The 21,898-nt window shown below is 34.4% G+C and overlaps 2 protein-coding genes across 9 annotated transcripts in view; one reads left to right on the top strand and one right to left on the bottom strand.

Annotated features, from left to right (window-relative positions):
* The window catches only part of METTL21A (methyltransferase 21A, HSPA lysine), a 263,654-nt gene that overhangs the window by 23,987 nt on the left and 217,769 nt on the right, over window positions 1-21,898 (top strand). The gene's annotated exons all lie outside the window — the stretch shown is intronic.
* CREB1 (cAMP responsive element binding protein 1) overlaps window positions 1-21,898 on the bottom strand; it is a 63,762-nt gene that overhangs the window by 6,318 nt on the left and 35,546 nt on the right. For all 5 annotated transcript variants that reach the window (XM_073218222.1, XM_036995000.2, XM_073218220.1 and 2 more), the window contains 2 exons: window positions 15,103-15,285; window positions 13,036-13,186 (listed from right to left, as the gene is read on the bottom strand). In XM_073218222.1, the coding sequence (XP_073074323.1) occupies window positions 13,036-13,186; window positions 15,103-15,285 (334 nt within the window). The remainder of the gene's footprint in view (window positions 1-13,035; window positions 13,187-15,102; window positions 15,286-21,898) is intronic.

Below are 21,898 nucleotides of genomic sequence, written 5' to 3' on the forward strand. Positions count from 1 at the left end.
AATATACCATACAAGTTTGATTATAAAAAATCCAAATGTGAAAACTCCACAAACAAAAAAAGGGCTGAACAATCACTAAACATTATTAAAATTTTCTGCATCATACCTGTAAAACTTGAAATTCTATCAATTTCAGTAAGAAAATATTAAGGCTAAATTCGGTGTGAAAAACATCCTTTAAACAGAAAAATCTCACAAACTCATTTCATGGCATTTAAAAAGAAATCTCACATAACATCTCTTCAACAAATAATGTTGAGGAAACTGTATATCCACATGCAAAAGAATGAAGCTGGACCCTTACATCATATACAAAAATTAACTTAAAATGAATAAAAATCTAAATAAAAGACCTAAAACTATAAAACTTCTAAAAGAAAACAGAGGTTAAAGACTTCAGGGCATTGGATTTGATAGTGATTTCTTGGCTATGCCACCAAAAGCATAGTAAACAAAAGCAAAAATAAACAAATGGGACTATATCAAACTTAAAAACTCCTGCACATCACAGGACACAATCAACAGAGTGAAAAGGAAAGCTACAGAATGGGAATAAGTATTTGTAAAATCCTGTATCTGATAAGGAGTTAATATCTACAATATATCATGACTTCCACAACTCACCAACAAATTAACCTGGCTGATAAATGGGCAAAGGACTCAAATAGACATTTCTCCAAAGATACACAAACGGCTGACAAGCACATAAAAAGATGCTCCAATCTAACCATTAGAGAAACAAAAATCAAAACCACAATGAGATACCATCTTACATCCATCTAGGATAGCTACTACTAAAAAAAAAAAAGCCTGAACCAAAAATAAGTGTTGGTGAAGATGTGAAGAAATCTGAACACTTGTACACTGTTGGTGGGAATGTAAAATGGTGTAGCCACTATAGAAAACACTATGGCGATTCCTTAAAAAATTAAAAATAGAATCACCATATAAACCAGCAGTCCCACTTTTGGTTATATATCCAAAAGAATTTAGACCAGAATATTGAAAAGAGATTTGCACACCCATATCCACAAAAGCATTATTTATAACAGCCAAGAGGCGGAAGCAACCCAAATATCAACAGAAGAATAAATTTTAAAAATGTGGTATATACATATATATATTCATGTGAATATTATTCAGCCTTAAAAGGAAATCCTGTCACATGCTACAACATGCATGAACCTTGAGGACAGTCATAAAAAGACAAATACTATGTAGTTCCACTTGTATGAAATATCTTAAATAGTTAAACTCATAAAAACAGAAAGTTAGAATGGTGATTGCCAAGGACTAGGGGGACAGTAAGAAATGAAGGAAACTGTAGAGTTTTAGTTTTGTAAGATGAAAAAGCTCTGGAGATCCACTGCACAACAATGTGAATATACTTAACACTATTGAACTGTTACACTTAAAAATGGTTAAGATGGTGAATTTTGTATCTTTTTCTTTTACCACAATTAGAATTACTTTTAAAAATTTAACACAGATTAAAAATTAAATAAAAAATATTTTTTAACAACCCACTAAGTCTAAACTAGTAAACCCTTCTTTAACTCTGTGGATCTCCTCAGTCATGACCACAGGGACTGGCACAAGGTAGGTACTTATTGTTGAATGAATATTAAGAGTTGAAAGCAAAAAGGTTTTTAAGTCTTTAATAAAATTTAAAAAAAGGGGGGCAGCAATTTATAAACACAACAGTGGCAGTATAGTACAGCAGATAAAAGTTATCTTCAGTGTCAGATTCTTAGGTTTAAGTGGTTCTACCCCTTAGCTAGTTACATGACCACAGGCAAATTACTTAACCTTAGTTTCATGAGTATAAAATAGAGATTATTATCTACCTCAAGAGTTTTATATGAGGATTAAAGGAGTTAATATATGGAAAGCACATGAAATAGTGGCTGGCATTTCACATGCTACATGTGTTAGCTATTATTTCTAGATAACTCAAACGGTAGCATATTTTAATTCCATTAATATTTTTACCCCCATATAGCCCATCAGTCCACAAAAAAGGAGCAAGCTGATTTTTTGAATTAAAAAAAAAAACCTGCATGTATTATCCCTAATAGATATGGACAATATATGATCCATGTCAATCATTCTACCATTGGAGAAAATTGGTTTAAAAATGTATGTAATGTATATAATTGTGGAATCATTATGTTGTACATCTGAAACCAATATAATATTGTTTACCAACTATATTTCAGTTTTTAAAAAGCACTTCAAAAAAGTCCCAACATTCCACTAAATAGTGAAGAACAAAAGCCAAGAAATGATAAGAGGCCAAGAGTGATCAAAAGGATGATAGTAGGAAGGATTCAGAGGTCATTTTGCATGTTCTCTATGTAGTGAATTCTAACAATATAGAGGGCATGTAGGATGTTAAGTATACTTATAAATCTACTTTCAGCCAGGGTTGACTGATACTGCTTCCCTTGCTTTCTCCCATCATCTGAAAATCTAGTCTACAAGTGCCCACATCAATACTTTTTCTACAGGCTAGTTTCCAATGTTAAACTAATATAATCCTATAGGTTAGTATCTCCCAACTTTGTTCCACCAAAATCAGTATACTGTAGTGTTCTGAAGATTAAAATATCTATATCTCAAAAGAAAAAACAACAATACTGGACACTAGGCTAAGAAAACTTACTTATTTCTTTAATGTAAGGCCTCTTTGATCCTTTTAATATATTGTGAACTGAGACTCTCCCCAAAGGATATTTCTATGTATCATGTGCCAGACTGAAATGGACTATACATTACTTTTTTAGGGAGAACACCAAGTAATTTCAAGTAACACTATCCTGCAGAATGATGCTCAAGTTAGACACAGTTTAAAACAAACAAATTTGGATACAAATTTAATATAATATGATATGCTAGGAAGAATTCTAAACATCCAGAAACTGGGGTTCAGATCCAAGCTTTGACACTAACAAGGTGTGTAGCTTCCAGGAGGTCCTTTCCCATTCAAGGACTTTCCTCATCTGTTTAAAAGAGAAGGAACTAACCAGTATGTCTCAAACTAAGACCATCAGCTTTGTACTAAGGAGTGTGCAAAACCAGGGAATAAAGGTGCCATGTCCTTCTAAAGCACCAATTTTAACTGATGGGGCAGAGGGGTGGCAAGCATTTTTCATAAAAAATAAGCATTATCATATTTTGGAGTAGAATACAAAATTAAAATGAACTTTAAATAAAACATTTAAAGAAATCCTTAGCTTAGAGATTGCCTCTCAAAGCTACTCAAAAAATTTCTTCTAAATATTTTTAAGGACAGAAGAAAATTAAAGGACTCCTCTATTGGATTGGCCTGATGATATGGTATGAAGATTAACCTATGATGTCTCTTTCAGTACAGAAATAGGATTTTATGATTCCAAGCATTCCTGAAAACAGATGGCCTATATACTGAAACTGATTTGATACACATTTTTAGAAAAAGGTTTTTCACATACTTTTACATCTCCTCTAAGAATTCTATATGCCTCTATATGATACTCTAATTGTTTCATTTATTCTTTCCATTTTCAGCATCTTCAGCCCTTCCAAGCTACTTGTTTTTCTCCTTTGCCTTCAAAGAAAATCAATTCGATCATCACAACCAATTTTTAGTTTTGTTGATTTTTCTCTATTGGTTTTCTCTTTTAAATTCCAGTGATTTCAATTTCTTCTTTTTCTAGTTTCTTAGGATGGAAGTTAGGCTAGCAAAACTTTTTTAACAAAGGGGCAGACTGCAAATATTTTAGGCTTTTTGGACCAAATGGGTTTTGTCACAACTATTCAACTCTGCTGTTGTAGCATGAAAGCAACCATGGAACATACATGATTGAATGTGACTGTGTTCCAGTAAAACTTTATTTATAAAAAGAGGCAGTGAGATGCAATTTGTCAACCCCTGACATAGATAACTGATTTAAGACTTGCTTTTCTAATGTAAATATTTGAGTATAAATTTTCCTCTAAAGGTTGATTGAGCTATATCCCACAAATTTTTGTCATATTTTAATTTGCACTCAGTTCAAAATCTTATTTCCTTTGAGGTTTCCTTTTGACTCATGCATTTAGAAATCTTTGGCAGTTATTTAATTCCTAAACAACTGGGGATTTTCCCAGATGTTTCATGGCCCAAGAACATACTTTGTATTATTTCTATTCTCTTAAATGTATAGGTATCATATAAATGTCAATTAGGTGTAGTGGTTGATAATGTCATTTAGGTCTTCCATATCCTTATTTTCTATGATCATTGAGAGAAAAGTTTTGAAGTCTTTAACTACAATTAGAGATTTGTGCATTTCTCCTTTTATAGTTCCATCATATTTGGTCTCAGGCATATTGAAGCTCTGTTAGAAGCATACACATGTAGAATTATTATGTCATCTTAGGGGTCATTATGTAAACGTTCTTTATCCCTGACAGTGTTTCAGCTTCCTTTTGATTACTATTTACATGGTCTATCCCTTCTCTATCCTTTTCATTCTAACCTATGTCTTTATATTTGAAGTGAGATTCTTATAGATAGCATGCATAGGTCTTGATTTTCTACTCTGTTTTGTCTTTTACCTGGGTTAGACCAGGGGTTGGCCAACTACAGCCCATGGACCATGGACTAAGTCCACACAGCTTGTTTTACACAACTGATAAACTTCTAGGCAGATTAACAAAAAAATGTGTGTGTGTGAGAGAGAGAAGCCACACATTATCAACATTAGGAATAAAATTTCTAACTAATCCCAAACATTAAAAGGATTAAAAGTAAATACTACAAAACACTATGTCCATAAATTTGACAACTTAGAAGAAATGGACCAAGTCCTTAAGAACATAAATTTCCAAAACACAATAAAGCAGAGAGAGTTTTAACTGGCCTATAGCTATTAAAAGAAAATTCAACTTGTGGTTTAAAAAAACCTTTCAAACAAAGAAAACTCCAGGTCCAGATTTTCACTGACAAATTCTACCAAATATTTAAGGAATAAAAAATATTAGTTCTATACAACCTCTTTCAGAAAATAGGTGAGAATGCTTCCCAACTCATTTTATGAGGCCAGCATTACTGATAAAAAAAAAAGAAAAAGCTCAGAAACATTGTAAGCAAAGCAAAGCAAAATCCCCTTTTGGTCATTAATGTAAACATGAAAATCCTCAACAAAATGTAGCAAACTGAATCCAGCAATATGTAAAAATGACACCATGCCACGACCATGTGCAGGTCCATCCCAGGAACTGCATACATGTCTCAGCAGTGGAAAATCAGTCATCGCAATTCACCTCAATCAACTATGATCACCTCAATAGATTTATAAAATGCATTTGACAAAATTTTACAAGCATTTATGATGAAAACTCCCAGAAAACCAGCAACAGGGCACCTCCTTAACCTGATAAAGAGTATTTACAAGGAACCTACAGCTATCATCATATTTATGGTCTCCCAAAGATGTCCATATCCTAATCTGTGATAATGTTACCTGACATGGCAAAGGGGAATCAAGGTTCCAGATGGAAATCAGCTGACCTTAAAAAAGGAAAATTATGATGGATTATCTGGGTGGGCCCAATGTAAACATGTGTTCCTTAAAATTGGAAAAGGGAGGCAGAAGATATGACTACAGAAGATAGACACAGAGAGAGATGCAACACTGCTCACTTTGAAGATGGAGATAAGGGGCCATGAGCCAAGAAATGCTGGTCAGCCACTAGAAGCTAGAAAGAACAAGGAAAGAGTCTGACATAGGACCATCAGAAAGTAACACAGTCCTACTGACTTTTGTTCTAGCACCATTTGTTCAAAAGACAATTTTAGCCCAGTGAGACCCAATAGTGGCCTTCAATCCTAGAGAATTGTAAAGTAGTAAGTTTGTGTTGTCTAAACTACTAAGTTTGTGCTGATTGTGAAAAACAGCATAAAAACTAAGATTCTCCCTAAGATGGGAACAGGGCAATGATGTCCTTTCTTTTTACTCCTATTCAATATCCTATCAGAAGTCCTAAACTCTGCAATAAAATGAGAAAAAGAAAGGCATACAGATTAGAAAGGAACAAATGAAACTGTCCATACTTGCAGACAGCATGACTGTCTATGTAGAAGACCCCAAATAACCCTAGAACTACTAAGTAAATTTAGAATAGTTAGAAGAGGTTAATACAGAAGTCAATTTTATTTCTATATAACAGCAATGAACAATTGAGTATTTAAATCTATAAATTCTCAATTTCATCTATAACACAATCCTAATCAAAATCAACAAAGCAAGCCCCATATGTACATGAAAAAGCAAAGGAACCAGAATAGCCAAAACAATTCTGTTAAAGAAAAAACTGGAGGACTCACACTATCAAATTCAAAACTTCCTATAAAGCTACAGTAATCAAGACAGCATGGTATACTGGCAAAAGACACAAAACCAATCAAACAAGCTAGACAGCCCAGAAACACACCCACATGAATATGGTCAATTTTTGACAAAAGTGCAATGGCAATGCCATAGAGAAAGGATCGTCTTTTGAACAAATGGCACTAGAATGGAGGTCCACATACAAAAATTGTAAGCACCTTGACACACCTCACACCTTCTACAAATTAACCCAAAAGGGCTCACAACACCTAAATGTAAAACATAAAACTTTTTATCATTTGGTACAAAGCATTTGGAACTCTCATATATTTTTGGTGGGGATGCAAAATGATACAGCCACTTGGAAAACAGTTTGGCATTTTCTTAAAAAGTTAAATATACACATACCATTCTACCCAGCCAGCCCACTCCTTGATACTTACTCAAGTGTACTGAAAATTCATGTAACAACCAGTATGTAAGCTTAATTCATCCTCCTCCAAAACTGGTAGCAACTAAGATGAACTCAAAGGTAAAAGGATAAGCAGATTCATAGTATACACATACAGCGGAAACCAGGGATACACCAAATATGATTCATGCAGCACTAGCAATGAACCTTAAATGTGTTCTGCTAAGTGAAGGAAGCCAGATCCAAAAGGCTACATACCGAGTGATTCCATTTATACGAGATTGTGCAAGCACAACACTATGAGGATGCAAAACAATCCAGTGGTTTCCAGGAGCTGGGGCAGGGGGTAGAGGCCAACTACCAAGGGTTATCACAAGGGGTTGTTTTTAGGGTGGTGTAACTGTTCTGAATGGCAATGTGGGGGTAGATACATGGCACTATACATCTGTCAAAACCCATATATCTATATAGCACAAGAAGGGAACTACATGCAATTTCAGAATCAAATGAAGACAGTGACAAATCCAATTATACTACCAGCAAATGACATAACCTCACTGAAGAGAGTAGAGAAATAAGGAACAGACCTAAGTAGCTTTGAAGACAGTGTTTTCCCTGGTACTTTGAGGCTGAAAACCAAGAACTCTACATAAATACTGTGTTTTATTTGATATATTTGTTTCTCACAGGGAAACAAGTTAGCAATTCTGAAACTATTTTATATGCACACTAGAATTAAATGAATATGTAAATGAACAGTACTTAATGTGAAGCCAAGTTCCTATCAAGAAAACAAGTTAAAAATAAGCAAAGCAGTAAGGCTAAAATGAACCCTCTGCTTACAGATTAGAGTAAAAAATGTTAATATGAACTCGTATTTATTTTAGTAATATACGGAAATACAAATGTGTGCACACCTAGGCTAGTGCCTACAAGTGTGAAACCCCAGGAGCAAAGAAAGCACACCTCATGCCCAGTTACTGATTTCTAAATACCATTATCCAATGAAAGGAACTAGGGCTCAATGAAGAAATGGCTGATTCTAAGGCTAAGACAGGGAAAACAAAAGGTGAGAGGTTGAGCCTGGACCATCTTGTAGTGTCAGAAAGTAAGGATGTGCTTAAAGAAAATAGGAGTTGCTAAAAGGACCCAGAAACCAACTTTTAAGAGCTCCCAATGACAAAAGCTGGAATAATCCGAACATTACAAATAAATAATAATGAACTACAGCCCAAAGAGTAACTTAAGTATCCTTAAGTCCATACTGATGTAAATAAACAGATGAGAAAGAAGGGTCAAGTTTTCCTTACAGAAGAATTCCAGTGAATTGTAGAAAGAATGGAGAAATAGAAAATCCTCATTAGACTGTCATGGTGGTAGTAATTATTATAAGATTCACTGGTGAATAATGAAATCAGTGGGCAAAACTCTAAAGAGAAATGATATTTGCATAGTCTCCAAGAATCTCTCCCAAAGTACATCAATTACTGTGGTAATTTTCATCTATGACCATAAATGCTTTGATACTCTTCTTTTCAGGAGATAGAGTTTAATCTCCTTCCTTTGAATGTGGGCTGGATTTAGTGACTCACTTCTAAGGAACAGAGTATAAAAAGAGAAAATGGCAACTGTGCAGTGGAGATACCACTTTAGACAAATGATCAAACTTAACATCAACCACCAAGAGTCATCCTGGTATGTGCTCCCCGATATGATGTGACAGGAAGGGCCCAGCATACCCTGTGTGGTAATTCTTCCCCAAAATCCATTACCTCAGTCTAATCATAAGAAAACACACAAGTCCAAGTTAAGGGATATTCTAAAAGAAACCTAACCACTCTCCAAAAGTGACAACGGCATGAAAGACAAGGAAAGAGAAACTGTCAGATTGGAAGAGATGAGAAGACATGATGGCTAAATGCAACATGGTACCTTGGATTGGATTCTGGAAGACCAAAGGAATCGAAGTGGGCTGAGGAAATCAGAATAAAATGTATAGTTCACTTAACAGAATCGCACAACAGTATGCAGTACTACGTTAGTTATTATACATAGTATTTGAGAGTATGCTATCTTCTAAGTTTTGATAAATGTAGCCTGTTCTAAAACTAAAGGAAGCCAGAGAAAGAACATCTGGAACTCTGTACTTTTACAACTCTTCCCTAATCTACTGTAATTTTCAAAAGCTTCCATAAATGTAAAAATAAAGTTAAAAACTGTATATTAAAAATGTATTATTTATTTCTGAATATTTACATTAGGGGAAAAAATTATACTGCAGAATGTTAACATTTTGGGTGGTGCAATTAGCAGTGATTAAATTTTTAGCTCATGTTTTCTAATGTGCTTATAGTGAGCTTGTTTTACTTGTTTAATAAAAATAAAGAAATAATAATGAGATTGTAATATACATAGTCTTTGGTAATCTGCTTTTTTCCACTATGAACATCTTCCTATCTCAATAAAAACACATCTTTATCTTCAATGGGTGGTTTTATGTTTACAATGTGTAAAGTTAAATGTACTTTATTATTTACATAGTATACACTTTAACTGATTGGAATTTTTCACCTTTTTTTCCCAATTGCTAATTCATTTTCTATGAATCTGCATACCCACATCCTTAACTCAATTTAGTCTTTTGACTTTGTTATTGTTTCTAGTTTGTGGTTTGTTTTGCTACTTTATCTTTTTCTTGATTAAACAGAGGTTTTCCTTTTTTATATGGTCAAATGTATCTGCCCTTTTCCTTTTTACTTCTGCCTTTAGGGTATCTGTAAATCCTGCTGCACTCTAAAATTATAAAACAAAGGCTGTGGGTTATATTACTTTCATAACTTTGTCCTCCTCCCTTCCTGCGGGAGGAGTGCACATCCCCCCCTCCACTGACGGGAGCTTGTCCTTCCCTGTGCTTTGGCCAGTGCTACACAAGTGGACATGATTTAAAAAGCATTGCCCTTTGCCTTTTGCTGTAAGAATGTCATGCCTCAAAGAGGGGCTCTTCCTTCAGCTGGGAGCATGTGGAGCCACAACAGCTGGCTTGCAGTTGCCAGAATGTTAATGTGAGGAAGAAAGTTTTGTCCTTCTAAGACACTGAGATTTTGGAAGGTTTTTTTGTTACTGCAGCAACATGAATTCATATAATAACCACCTATACTCTTTTAGACAGTTTACCACTTCATTTCTGAGTAAATGGAAATCACAACTTTTTCCTCATCCTTATGTTTAAGAGAGGTGTCTGAGGTGATAAGGGACATTCATTCTAGTGAATATGTTCAGGAGCACTGTTTCTCTAACTTTTCCACTGAAGTACCCATAATGGCAGAGGAAACTAAATACGGGGATTTAGTTAAATATGGGTAGCCCAGAGCAACTATTGCTGCTGTGAATTTCTTCTAAATCTCTTATTTTACCTTAAAAATGTTTACTTCTCTCAAATTTTTGAGCAAAATAAACATTCAAATAAAACATTCCATATTTATCTCTTGCTGTTACGTATCCCTAGCACACTGCCATGTGCTCTGGTTTGAGAAGCAGAGCAGGAGACAGTTGTATACTGGAGTCTGAGAAGTAACATCTACACAGGATTTGTCACCAGATCCAGGCTCCAATCTCAGCTTTACCAATTTAAAAGGTGTGACCTTGGGCAAATTATTTAAACTTCTCTACAAACTCGAACTCCTCTGTAAGGTGGAGATAGGTTCTACCACATTGTAGGTAGAACTAAAAAAATTAGGAGGTATCAGCGTATAGATGGTGCCTGAAATACATGGTCATAGATAAAAGTTCCAAGGGAAAATTGAAAAGTAGGCAGAAAACCAGGTAAGTAAGCCAAAGAAGAATTTAAGGGGATGAATAATCAGAACTGTCAAATATTCCCCAAAGGTAAAGGAGAATACAGTTGACCCTTGAATAACATGGGTTTGAACTAAGCAGGTCCACTTACACAGATTTTTTTCAAGAAATATACTGGAAAATATTTTTGGAGATTTGTGACAATTTGAAAACACATTTTTTTTCTTTAGCTTATTTTATGGTAAGAATATAGTTTATAATACAGATAACATACAAAACATGTATTAATGTTACCAGTAAGGCTTCTGGTCAACAGTAGCTTATCAGTAGTTGAGTTTTGGGGGAGTCAAAAATTATACATGGATTTTTGACTGTGTAGGGTATTAGTGCCCTGAAGGCCCACATTGTTCAAGGGTCAGCTATACTCTATGTGCCAAGTGGGAGGAAATCTGTACCTTTTTATAGATATAAGAGTGGTCTGTTGGTCACAGAAGCCAGATTCTAATGAATGGAAGCTGAAAAAGTAGAATCAGCAGTAATCTGGGAATAAAGGGAAAAGGGAACTGTAGCTGTAGCAGGGCCAATGGGAAGTTTCCTTACAGTGAAAACTAAAATAAATGCAAGCAAAGTATTTAAAGAGTCCATGGTAAGTCAGGTAGCTTTCCTGAAAAGAGGCAAGCAAACATTCTTAGGAACTGTACCTATGTGTGCCCTCTCTGTCCCTTGGGCTGTGTGTGTGGAGGGATAACATAACTCAGATGAATAGAGAAAAAAGGGAATTTGGTCTGCCAGTCAAATGAACAAGTTTTCATAAATGGGCAGCTTTCTGGGCTGGAATCTATACAACAGAGGAGACAAGAAGCTGTAACAGTACTGCTTCCTCAACCCACTACTATTACACCACCCCTCAGTCTTTTCTGTATAAGGGGAAGTGTTTCTGTTCCACAGAACCAAACTACACAGACATAATCTAAAGTCCTTCTACTGTGGATTTATTTTCTTATTACTGTGCCATGTCTGCTTAGAACTTTAGTTTCTTTAGTAAGGGCTATTTTCCTAAATTTTACAACCTAGCCTTTACTTGAGAATTCTTAATCAAACTTGCTTCTAATTTTAAAAAGGATTAAATGCTTCCTTACATTTTAAAACTGAAAAGACTTAAAGGCATACCTTTATTCATATTTAAAATACATTTAAATATGAATGTAGCATTTATGCTTCTGCTTACTATTATAACTTAAATACTTAAAAGAAAACCACAGATTAATGGAGTACAAGTAAAAGTCACTGGGCTTGTTTCCAACTCTATTCCTAATGTCCCAGAAAAAGCTCTGCCACTTTTCATAGCTTAGATGTGATTTATTAACACTCCATAACAGCAAAGAATATTTTAGGAACAAAAGGTTGATCTGAGAAGAAACATGAAACTGCAAAAAAACAAACATTTCAACATAGCATTACAGTTACAAAGTGCTTACAGAGGAATTATCTTATTTGACCAATAGAGCAACCCTTTGGGTGGTGTGGATCCTTCACAAAGGAGAAAACAGTTTTAGAAAGTTAGTATGTTCTTCCAAAGTTACTGCAGAAGGGGTAGATCCTAGACTTGAATCTCCATGTTTTTTAAGTTCAGTATAGATGTTTCTGTCAGTTTTATCACAGCGTTTGAAAGTCTTGGGGTGAATAGCAGAGGAATATTTTTACCAACTTCAAACTTGTTATATCTTTATATACCTTTATTTTCATTTTCTTCAGTTTGTCTTAAGTAATTTTCACATTAAAATCCTAAGCTACATATTTAAATTATAAGCTAATAAAAACTAAGGAAATAAGTAAATGAGAATATTCCATCCTGTTTTTTGATGACAAAACCATTTATACCTATGAATTTATGAGAATTACTTTCCTCACATTTCATATATTTTTGATATGTATCATTTTCATTGTTGATGACTATTTTAAGATTTGTCAATAAAAAGGTATTCTTAGAAGTAGTCTGTTTTGGAAGAATCCTTAGGTGTTATATTATTATTTTGAGTAAAAATAATATTCATTAAAAATGGACTAACCATATATTACTTTATTACAAATAAGTTTAATATAAATAAAACATTTTAATATACATACACGAAGCCCTTGATCTTCTTGAACAATACTACTCATGAAAAGGAACAATTTTTCAATAACCTAGCTAAGTGGTTAGAGCGTAATGACAATATATCAAAGGTATGCATTGTATCTCTCATGGGGAAACTGCATGAAAACAAAACTACTTACAATCAAAGACTGACATATAATCCCAATAGCCATCTCATAAGTACAGCTTATTATGTGAAGTTTTAGCAAGAGCCATCAAAATTCCACCAGAAACAATTCAATGTAAAAATCCCCCTCAGCAGATGTAACAGACACGTTTGGCAGAATAAAGATGTACATGACCTACAACAATCTAAGTAAGTGCAATGTATGTACCTGTTCTTCATTAGCCGGACCTCTCTCTTTCGTGCTGCTTCTTCAGCAGGCTGTGTAGGAAGTGCTGGGGAAGATGCCATAACAACTCCAGGGGCAATGGTGCTAGTGGGGGCTGTGCGGATCTGGTATGTTTGCACATCTCCAGAGGCAGCTGAAAAGAAAAACAGTGAACATGATTTAAGACACTGAAGCACTATGACTTGGTATAACTACGTGTATCAATCACCAATCTAAACATACATTTTGGATTAAAAGGGGGAAAAAAGAACAGATGACTCTGACTAAAAAGAATCAGGTCTTTGGGTCTCTACTGAGAAATAATTCCCAATTTAATGTATCTATTAGTATAGATACTTAAGTGAAAGAGACCTTAACCTATGTCTGCTGGGTCATACATTTATCTATCATTGGAATGCAGTTCTATTCTGTTGTTAACATGCTTACCAACCTTAAGTCTAAAAGGTAAGTAGGGCACAGCTTGGATGATCTTCCTAGATAGAGTATAGTCCTCAATGTCTTCCTTTGATATTGGTAAATTCATAATAAAAAATTTCAAGTAGACTCTTGCCACGACATAAAAACGACCATGATTTTTCGTAAAATAGCAAAATGGAAGAGAAAATAAAGCATTATGGTCAACTATTACAAATTTCTAAGTGAAACAAAACTGAAAGTATGAAAAAGTGTACCATCTGATGCCAATTATATTACTTGTTAACATTGTTTTAATGTAAATAATAGTAAATAAACAAGTTTTATTTTTCAAACTAATGATCCATCATTTGTGAAAAGAAACACAATTACTATTTGTCAAACTGCTTCTAAAAACAGCTTAATATGCCCTCCTAGGAATAAAGAACCTAATATTATCCAAGAGAATTGGAAGGTCTTTATAAAATTATCCATATTTTGTTATTAATACTAACTAAAATGTGTAGTTTGAGTGGAAAAGATTTATATACTAAACATGTTACCATCTTCAAACTGACGTTCAGAATTCAAATTCACTGACATCCTGCTTTACAATTTTTGAGTACCTGCATGTAAAGTGAAAAGGTGTTTTACTCCCATTAATAAGCAAAATATTATCTTCTTCAAATATTATTTGTTTAGTAACAGAATATATTCTGTAAATACATTAGGGCCCTTTAAATAAATTATGAATCTCTCCAGTTGGTGTTTTAGGATTATTTAAAAATTATCATTGATGGTATAAGGGGCATAAAAGTCATTACCTAACAAAGGCAAAATATTATTATATTAGTGAAAATATTTTTGGAAACAGATTATTTCTTCAATATGCACATTTTCAATCTGCCATAAATCATATTCTTAAACTATGCAAATGGATTCAAAGAAAAATGGCCAACTCCCATCCAAAAATATTCCTGATACAAACAAGAAGAAAACAAAAAATTTAAATTGAAAAAAAAAAGAACAAAAAAAACCCCACAAAAAGCTATTTCTATAATTCATCAAAAGATTTAACTATTAGTTCTTTTCCACAGACCAGTAGACTTGCATACTGGTATATGATTTCTCAGAACATAATGCTTTCATTTGAAATTTTAAAAATCATCAGTTTAGAAATGAGGATGTAAATTTCTTTGGCTATAAGTAGAGAAACAGAATTTCGAACCTTCAAAGATTCTCATCAGTGATTTAGTCAAACTCTCATTTGACACATGAAAAAAAAATGAGGCCCAGAGAGGTGAGTCTTACTCAAGATCAGATAGCAAATCTACACAGTTAGATCTAGAATCTAGCTTTCCTAACTCTTGATTTCATAGTCTTTCCTTCTAACCTACTCTATTTCTTCTATGTCTAAATGCTAAAGGTGTTACAGATAGATTACATATTTTTAAAACTAAAAATAGTTGTTTTTATGCCATGACATTTTGGTCCAATTGGAATAATGGAAGAGTTCATGGAAAATACTATCTATAATGAAGAATAATTAACTACATTTTAATACTGCTTTGTAGTATGATACTTACATTTTCTGAGTTTATAAAACTTCAACCTTGCAAAGGATTTACCACACCTGTGAATTCTCAATTCTCTTACCTTGAACAACAACTTGGTTGCTGGGCACTAAAATCTGCTGTCCATCAGTGGTCTGTGCATATTGAAGAATGGTAGTACCCGGCTGAGTGGCGGCTGCATTTGTCATGGTTAATGTTTGCAGGCCCTGTACCCCATCGGTACCATTGTTAGCCAGTTGTATTGCTCCTCCCTGGGTAATGGCAACTAAAACCCAATGGATTTTATTGTTATAAGTTTAGTTAATACCTTATAAGACTTTTACAACACACTAAATTCAAGGTAAAATAATTTGTAAGACATAATCTAGGGGAAATTATTACAGCAAATGATATCACCGAGAAGGATTTGGTATATTAAAGTAACTTTCTGCTCAGGAAGCCCATACTCAATTTCTGTGATAGAAATGCACTCTATGAACCACATTGTAATTTTTTAAAACTAGATAAACAAATTTTAAAAACAGATAAATGAGAAAACAATAGATTCCTTCTCAAGTTATTTGGTTCAGAGTTCTAGCATTACCTATGTAAGATTTTAACTGCTCAGTATTTGCTGCCCCACTAGTACATACATTTCTTGAGGGTAGGAAATGTGATTTTTCTTCTCTACTCTTCATGTACTTAATTTAAGCACAGAAATAGTCGTGTAATAGGCAACGAATAAATGGTTGATGTAATGCATAATTAATAAAGCAGCTCAGTAGTGCATTCTGTTTTCTAACTCAGCTAGCAATGCCAAAACTATAATAAGATCACGACTGAAGTGTTCTATGGAACTCTTTTATCACCAAGACTCTCATGAGTTTAACATTACAGCTCAAAATGATCATTTAGAAAAAAAAATGTACTATTTCTAACCCACATATCCAAGGATCCGTTGTTGATTATCCAGTAATTAACCACACTTGTCATTCATGTTATAAAGCAATCAACTTTGGCTCACACTCATAGATATTTCTCTTCATTAAAAAACTTGAATTTACCTTTATGCTACAGTGCATGGAAAAAGTAAATAGAAGATTATTATCTTACTTGAAAAGAAGAAAATCCTTTAGATACTAGCCATCAAGATAGGTGACTGGGTCCTTCTCTAGACACTCTCACTGTTAAAGTTCAAGTGTTCCAGAGGAAGAGGACTAAAAACCACAGTATTATATACAAAATTGCATTACTGATTTTAAGTGAGTAAATTGGTATGTCTGACTTAAGCATGTTACTTTTTGTTTGTTCCAAGGGAATTTGTTTGGGATCAGTTATCAGCCAGCTCTTGTTATCTAATATCCAGAGTCACCTGTATATGGAAAACTGATTATCTACTGTCTAATCCAGAAATAACAGTAAATGGCTATGATCTGGCTTAACAAGACCTGTAGAAATTAAGATAATGGTATATATGATCCACCCACTTTAGCTAATCCCCTGAATTTTATGTATCTTAGACAAAAGAAAAGAAAGGAGTATGTAAGAACTATTCTGAGATTTATATTGCAGGATAACCTGAAAGAATCAGAAGCTTGACAGAATCAAGTCACAATTTCTCATACAGAGTTACTAAGCCAATTCCACTGTATTTGATACACAAAGCTTTTTTCTTGGCTATGTATCAATAAACTCAAGGTGGGAGGAAAGAAGTAACTAGGTTCTATAGCCCAAGTTCCATCACCAAACTACTATTTGAATCTGTTATCTCTCTGTAAAAACACCTGGTTCTAGTTACTAAGTACAGTTGTAATTACATGAAAGTGCTCTGAAGACTGAAACCTGATCCTATCAAATATGGTTCTTCATTGTGATATTTACTTAAACACTTGATTATTCCAAAAGAACTTAAGATAGCTTTCAATGAAATTAAATTCATTAAAACAAAAAGACAGAAGTCAATAACTGATGTATCTCTAGGAGTATGTAATGATTCTACCAGAAAATATAGAATAAGATAAGAATACAATTAAACATAAACTTAGCTGAGATCCTGATTAGCCAAACTAAAGAGGAAAACATCATGGGTTAGTTTTATTAGTAAGACAAAAAATTCAAGTTCAAAATGATAGATACAGGTTTTTCTACCTAAGATTATCTCAAACAAGACTTTATTATTGAGGACAGTGAACCAAGTAATGGATTAACTAGGAAGAGCATTAATAAAAAAAAAAAAATTTATGGAAGGAATACAAATTGGTGCAGATACAAGAAGGGCAACTGGGCAGGATATGCTTTAATTCAACAATTCTACTCTTTGGATGCTATCCCACTAAGACCCTACTACATACATAAGTATGTTCACATAGTGTTGGAAACAGGAGAACTGTCCTAAATGTTCATCAGTGTGTGTGGGGGAGGGAATGTTTAAATAAATGTTATATAGTGAGACACAATGCAGTTGTTAAAGAAATGATATGTATAACAATATGTGCATATATTTGTCTATGGCATATAAATAATGAAGGTTTCACTTGTATAAAAATAAATGATAATGTATATGTATATATGAACTGAAAAAAAACTGGAGGGATATATATAACAAACTCTTACTACTGGAGAGGGATGGAAGGGTTTTTAATTTTTGTTAATACTACAAACCTCTACCATTTGAATTTTCACAACCATGTATTTGTTTTGTAAGTTAAGAAATACATGAATATTGTAAATTTAAGTAGTGATTATGTTGATTCTTAATGACAATCAAGAACATAATGTTAAATCTGTTCCATCAAGGCTATATTAGTACATAAAGATAATGAATAAGGCTTTAAAAACCTCAAAAGTAGTAATCTTTAAAACTAGCAATTTCCAGTTGCTAGAGGAGAGTGGTGTGCCAAATGAAACATCTACTTTCCTAAACTTCAATTCCCTAAGTGAAACTCTGATTTGCCTCTTTCCTCAAGAGCAAGTTTTCCAGTTAAAGTGAGAATCGCTGCAATTAAGTGCATCAGTATGCTATATTCCTCAGGTACATTGAAGCATGGGAAAAATAAAGGGCATGTATCAATGTCTTGGAACACACATCTTGAGTAATTCAAATTATTTGGATACAAGGCTAAAAAATACACACATACATGTATATACATAGTACCTGTTTATCTCTGCCAACAAAGAACTTAAGAACGAAAAGGACGATTGAACTCGATATACTAAGTACAGAGTGGACAACAAGCTTAACCAAAATGCTTTCCTTCTACTTACGGTCAAAAGATCCAGCTTTGAGAGAACTAAAAAGTCTGCAACTTGGCAATTTGTTTTTTTGTTTTGTTTTGTTTTGCTTTTTATTTTGGTATCACTAATCTACAATCACATGAGGAACATTATGTTTACTATACTCCCCCCTTCACCAAGTCCCCCCAACAACTCCCATCATAGTCACTGTCCATCAGTGTACTAAGATGCTGTAGAATCACTACTTGTCTTCTCTGTGTTGCACAGCCCTCACCGTGTCTCCCCCCACATTATACGTACTAATTGTAATACGCCTTTTCTTTTAACTCCCCTTATCCCTCCCTTCCCACCCATCCTTCCCAGTCCCTTTCCCTTTGGTAACTGTTAGTCCATTCTTGGGTTCTGTGAGTCTGCTACTGTTTTGTTCCTTCAGTTTTTGCTTTGTTCTTATACTCCACATATGAGTGAAATCATTTGGTACTTGTCTTTCTCTGCCTGGCTTATTTCACTGAGCATAATACACTCTAGCTCCATTTGCTGTACAGAAGCTTTTCAGCTTGACATAGTCCCACTTGTTCATTTTTGCTTTTGTTTCCCTTGCCTGGGGAGATATGTTCATGAAGCAGTCGCTCATGTTTATGTCCAAGAGATTTTTGCCTATGTTTTTTTCTAAGAGTTTTATGGTTTCATGATTTACATTCAGGTCTTTGATCCATTTCGAATTTACTTTTGTGTATGGGGTTAGATAGTGATCCAGTTTCATTCTCTTACATGTAGCTGTCCAGTTTTGCCAGCACCATCTGTTGAAGAGACTGTTATTTCCCCATTGTATGTCCATGGCTCCTTTATCATATATTAATTGGCCATATATGTTTGTGTTAATGTTTGGAGTCTCTATTCTGTTCCATTGGTCTGTGGCTCTGTTCTTGTCCCAGTACCAAATTGTCTTGATTACTGTGGCTTTGTAGTAGAGCTTGAAGTTGGGGAGCGAGATCCCCCCCGCTTCATTCTTCCTTCTCAGGATTGCTCTGGCTATTCGGGGTTTTTGGTAGTTCCATATGAATTTTTGAACTATTTGTGCCAGTTTGCTGAAGAAGCTGTTGGTAATTTGATAGGGATTACATCAAATCTGTATATTGCTTTGGGCAGGATGGCCATTTTGACGATATTAATTCTTCCTAGCCAAGAGCATGAGATGAGTTTCGTTAGTGTTCTCTTTAATTTCTCTTTAAGAGTGTCTTGTAGTTTTCAGGGTATAGGCCTTTCACTTCCTTGGTTAGGTTTATTCCTAGGTATTTTATTCTTCTTGATGCAATTGTGAATGGAATTGTTTTCCTGATTTCTCTTTCTGCTAGCTCATCTTTAGTGCATAGGAAAGGAACAGATTTCTGTGTATTAATTTTGTATCCTGCAACTTTGCTGAATTCCAATATTAGTTCTAGTAGTCTTGGAGTGGAGTCTTTAGGGTTTTTTATATACAATATCATGTCATCTGCAAATAGTGACAGTTTGACTTCTTCTTTACCAATCTGGATTCCTTGTATTTCTTTGTTTTTTCTAATTGCCATGGCTAGGACCTCCAGTACTATGTTGCATAACAGTGGGGAGAGTGGGCATCCCTGTCTTGTTCCCAATCTGAGAGGAAAAGCTTTCAGCTTCTCGCTGTTCAGTATGATGTTGGCTGTGGGTTTATCATATATGGCTTTTATTATGTTGAGGTACTTGCCCTCTATACCCATTTTGTTGAGAGTTTTTATCATGAATGGATGTTGAATTTTGTCCAATGCTTTTTCAGCGTCTATGAAGATGATCATGTGATCTTTGTCCTTCTTTTTGTTGATGTGGTGGATGATGTTGATGGATTTTTCGAATGTTGTACCATCCTTGAATCCTTGAGGTGAATCCCACTTGTTCATGGTGTATGATCCTCTTGATGTATTTTTGAATTCGGTTTGCTAATATTTTGTTGAGTATTTTTGCATCTATGTTCATCAGGGATATTGGTCTGTAATTTTCTGTTTTTGTGGTGTCTTTGCCTGGTTTTGGCGTTAGGGTGATGTTGGCTTCATAGAATGAGTTTGGGAGTATTCCCTCCTCTTCTATTTTTTGGAAAACTTTAAGGAGAATGGGTATTATGTCTTCTCTGTATGTCTGATAAAATTCCACTGTAAATCCATCTGGCCCGGAGGTTTTACTCTTGGGTAGCTTTTTGATTACCATTTCAATTTCATTGCTGGTAATTGGTCTGTTTAGATTTCTGTTTCTTCCTTGGTCTGTCTTGGAAGGTATTTTTCTGGGAAGTTGTCCATTTCTTCTAGGTTTTCCAGCTTGTTAGCATATAGGTTTTCATAGTATTCTCTAATAATTCTTTGTATTTCTGTGGAGTCTGTTGTGACTTTTCCTTTCTTGTTTCTGATTCTGTTGATCTGTGTTGATTCTCTTTTTCTCTTAATAAGTCTGGCTAGATGCTTATCTATTTTGTTTATTTTCTCAAAGAACCAGCTCTTGGTTTTATCGATTTTTTTCTATTGTTTTATTCTTCTCAATTTTATTTATTTCTTCTCTGATCTTTACGATGTCCCTCCTTCTGCTGACTTAAGGCCTCATTTGTTCTTTTTCCAATTTTGATAATTGTGACTTTAGACTATTCATTTTGGATTGTTCCTCCTTCTTTAAATATGCCTGGATTGCTATATACTTTCCTCTTAAAACTGCTTTTGCTGCGTCCCACAAAAGTTTGGGCTTTGTGTTGTTGTTGTCATTTGTTTCCATATATTGCTTGATCTCTATTTTAATTTGGTCGTTCATCCATTGATTATTTAGGAGCATGTTGTTAAGCCTCCGTGTGTTTGTGAGCCTTTTTGCTTTCTTTGTACAATTTATTTCTAGTTTTATCCCTTTGTGGTCTGAAAAGTTGGTTGGTAGAATTTCAGTCTTTTTAAATTTACTGAGGCTCTTTTTGTGGCCTAGTATGTGGCCTATTCTGGAGAATGTTCCATATGCGCTTGAGAAGAATGTGTATCCTGCTGCTTTTGGGTGTAGAGTTCTATAGATGTCTATTGGTCCATCTGTTCTAGTGTGTTGTTCAGTGCCTCTGTGTCCTTACTTATTTTCTGTCTGGTGGGTCTGTCCTTTGGAGTGAGTGGTGTGTTGAAGTCTCCTAAAATGAATGCATTGTATTCTATTTCCTCCTTTAATTCTGTTAGTATTTGTTTCACATGTGTTGGTGCTCCTGTATTGGGTGCATATATATTTATAATGGTTATATCCTCTTGTTGGACTGACTCCTTTATCATTGTGTAATGTCCTTCTTTATCTCTTGTTACTTTTTTGGTTTGAAGTCTATTTTGTCTGATACTAGTACTGCAACACCTGCTTTTTTCTCTTTGTTGTTTGCATGAAATATCTTCTTCCATCCCTTGACTTTTAGTCTGTGCATGTCTTTGGGTTTGAGGTGAGTCTCTTGTAAGCAGCATATAAATGGGTCTTGCTTTTTCATCCATTCTATTACTCTGTGTCTTTTGATTGGTGCATTCAGTCCATTTACATTTAGGGTGATTATTGAAAGATATGTACTTATTGTCATTGCAGGGTTTAGATTTGTGGTTACCAAAGGTTCAAGGTTAGCTCTTATTGAGCTATTATAAATACAGTCTGATGATTCT

The sequence above is a fragment of the Manis javanica genome, chromosome 12 (assembly GCF_040802235.1).
Source record: "Manis javanica isolate MJ-LG chromosome 12, MJ_LKY, whole genome shotgun sequence".
Taxonomy (NCBI): domain Eukaryota; kingdom Metazoa; phylum Chordata; class Mammalia; order Pholidota; family Manidae; genus Manis; species Manis javanica.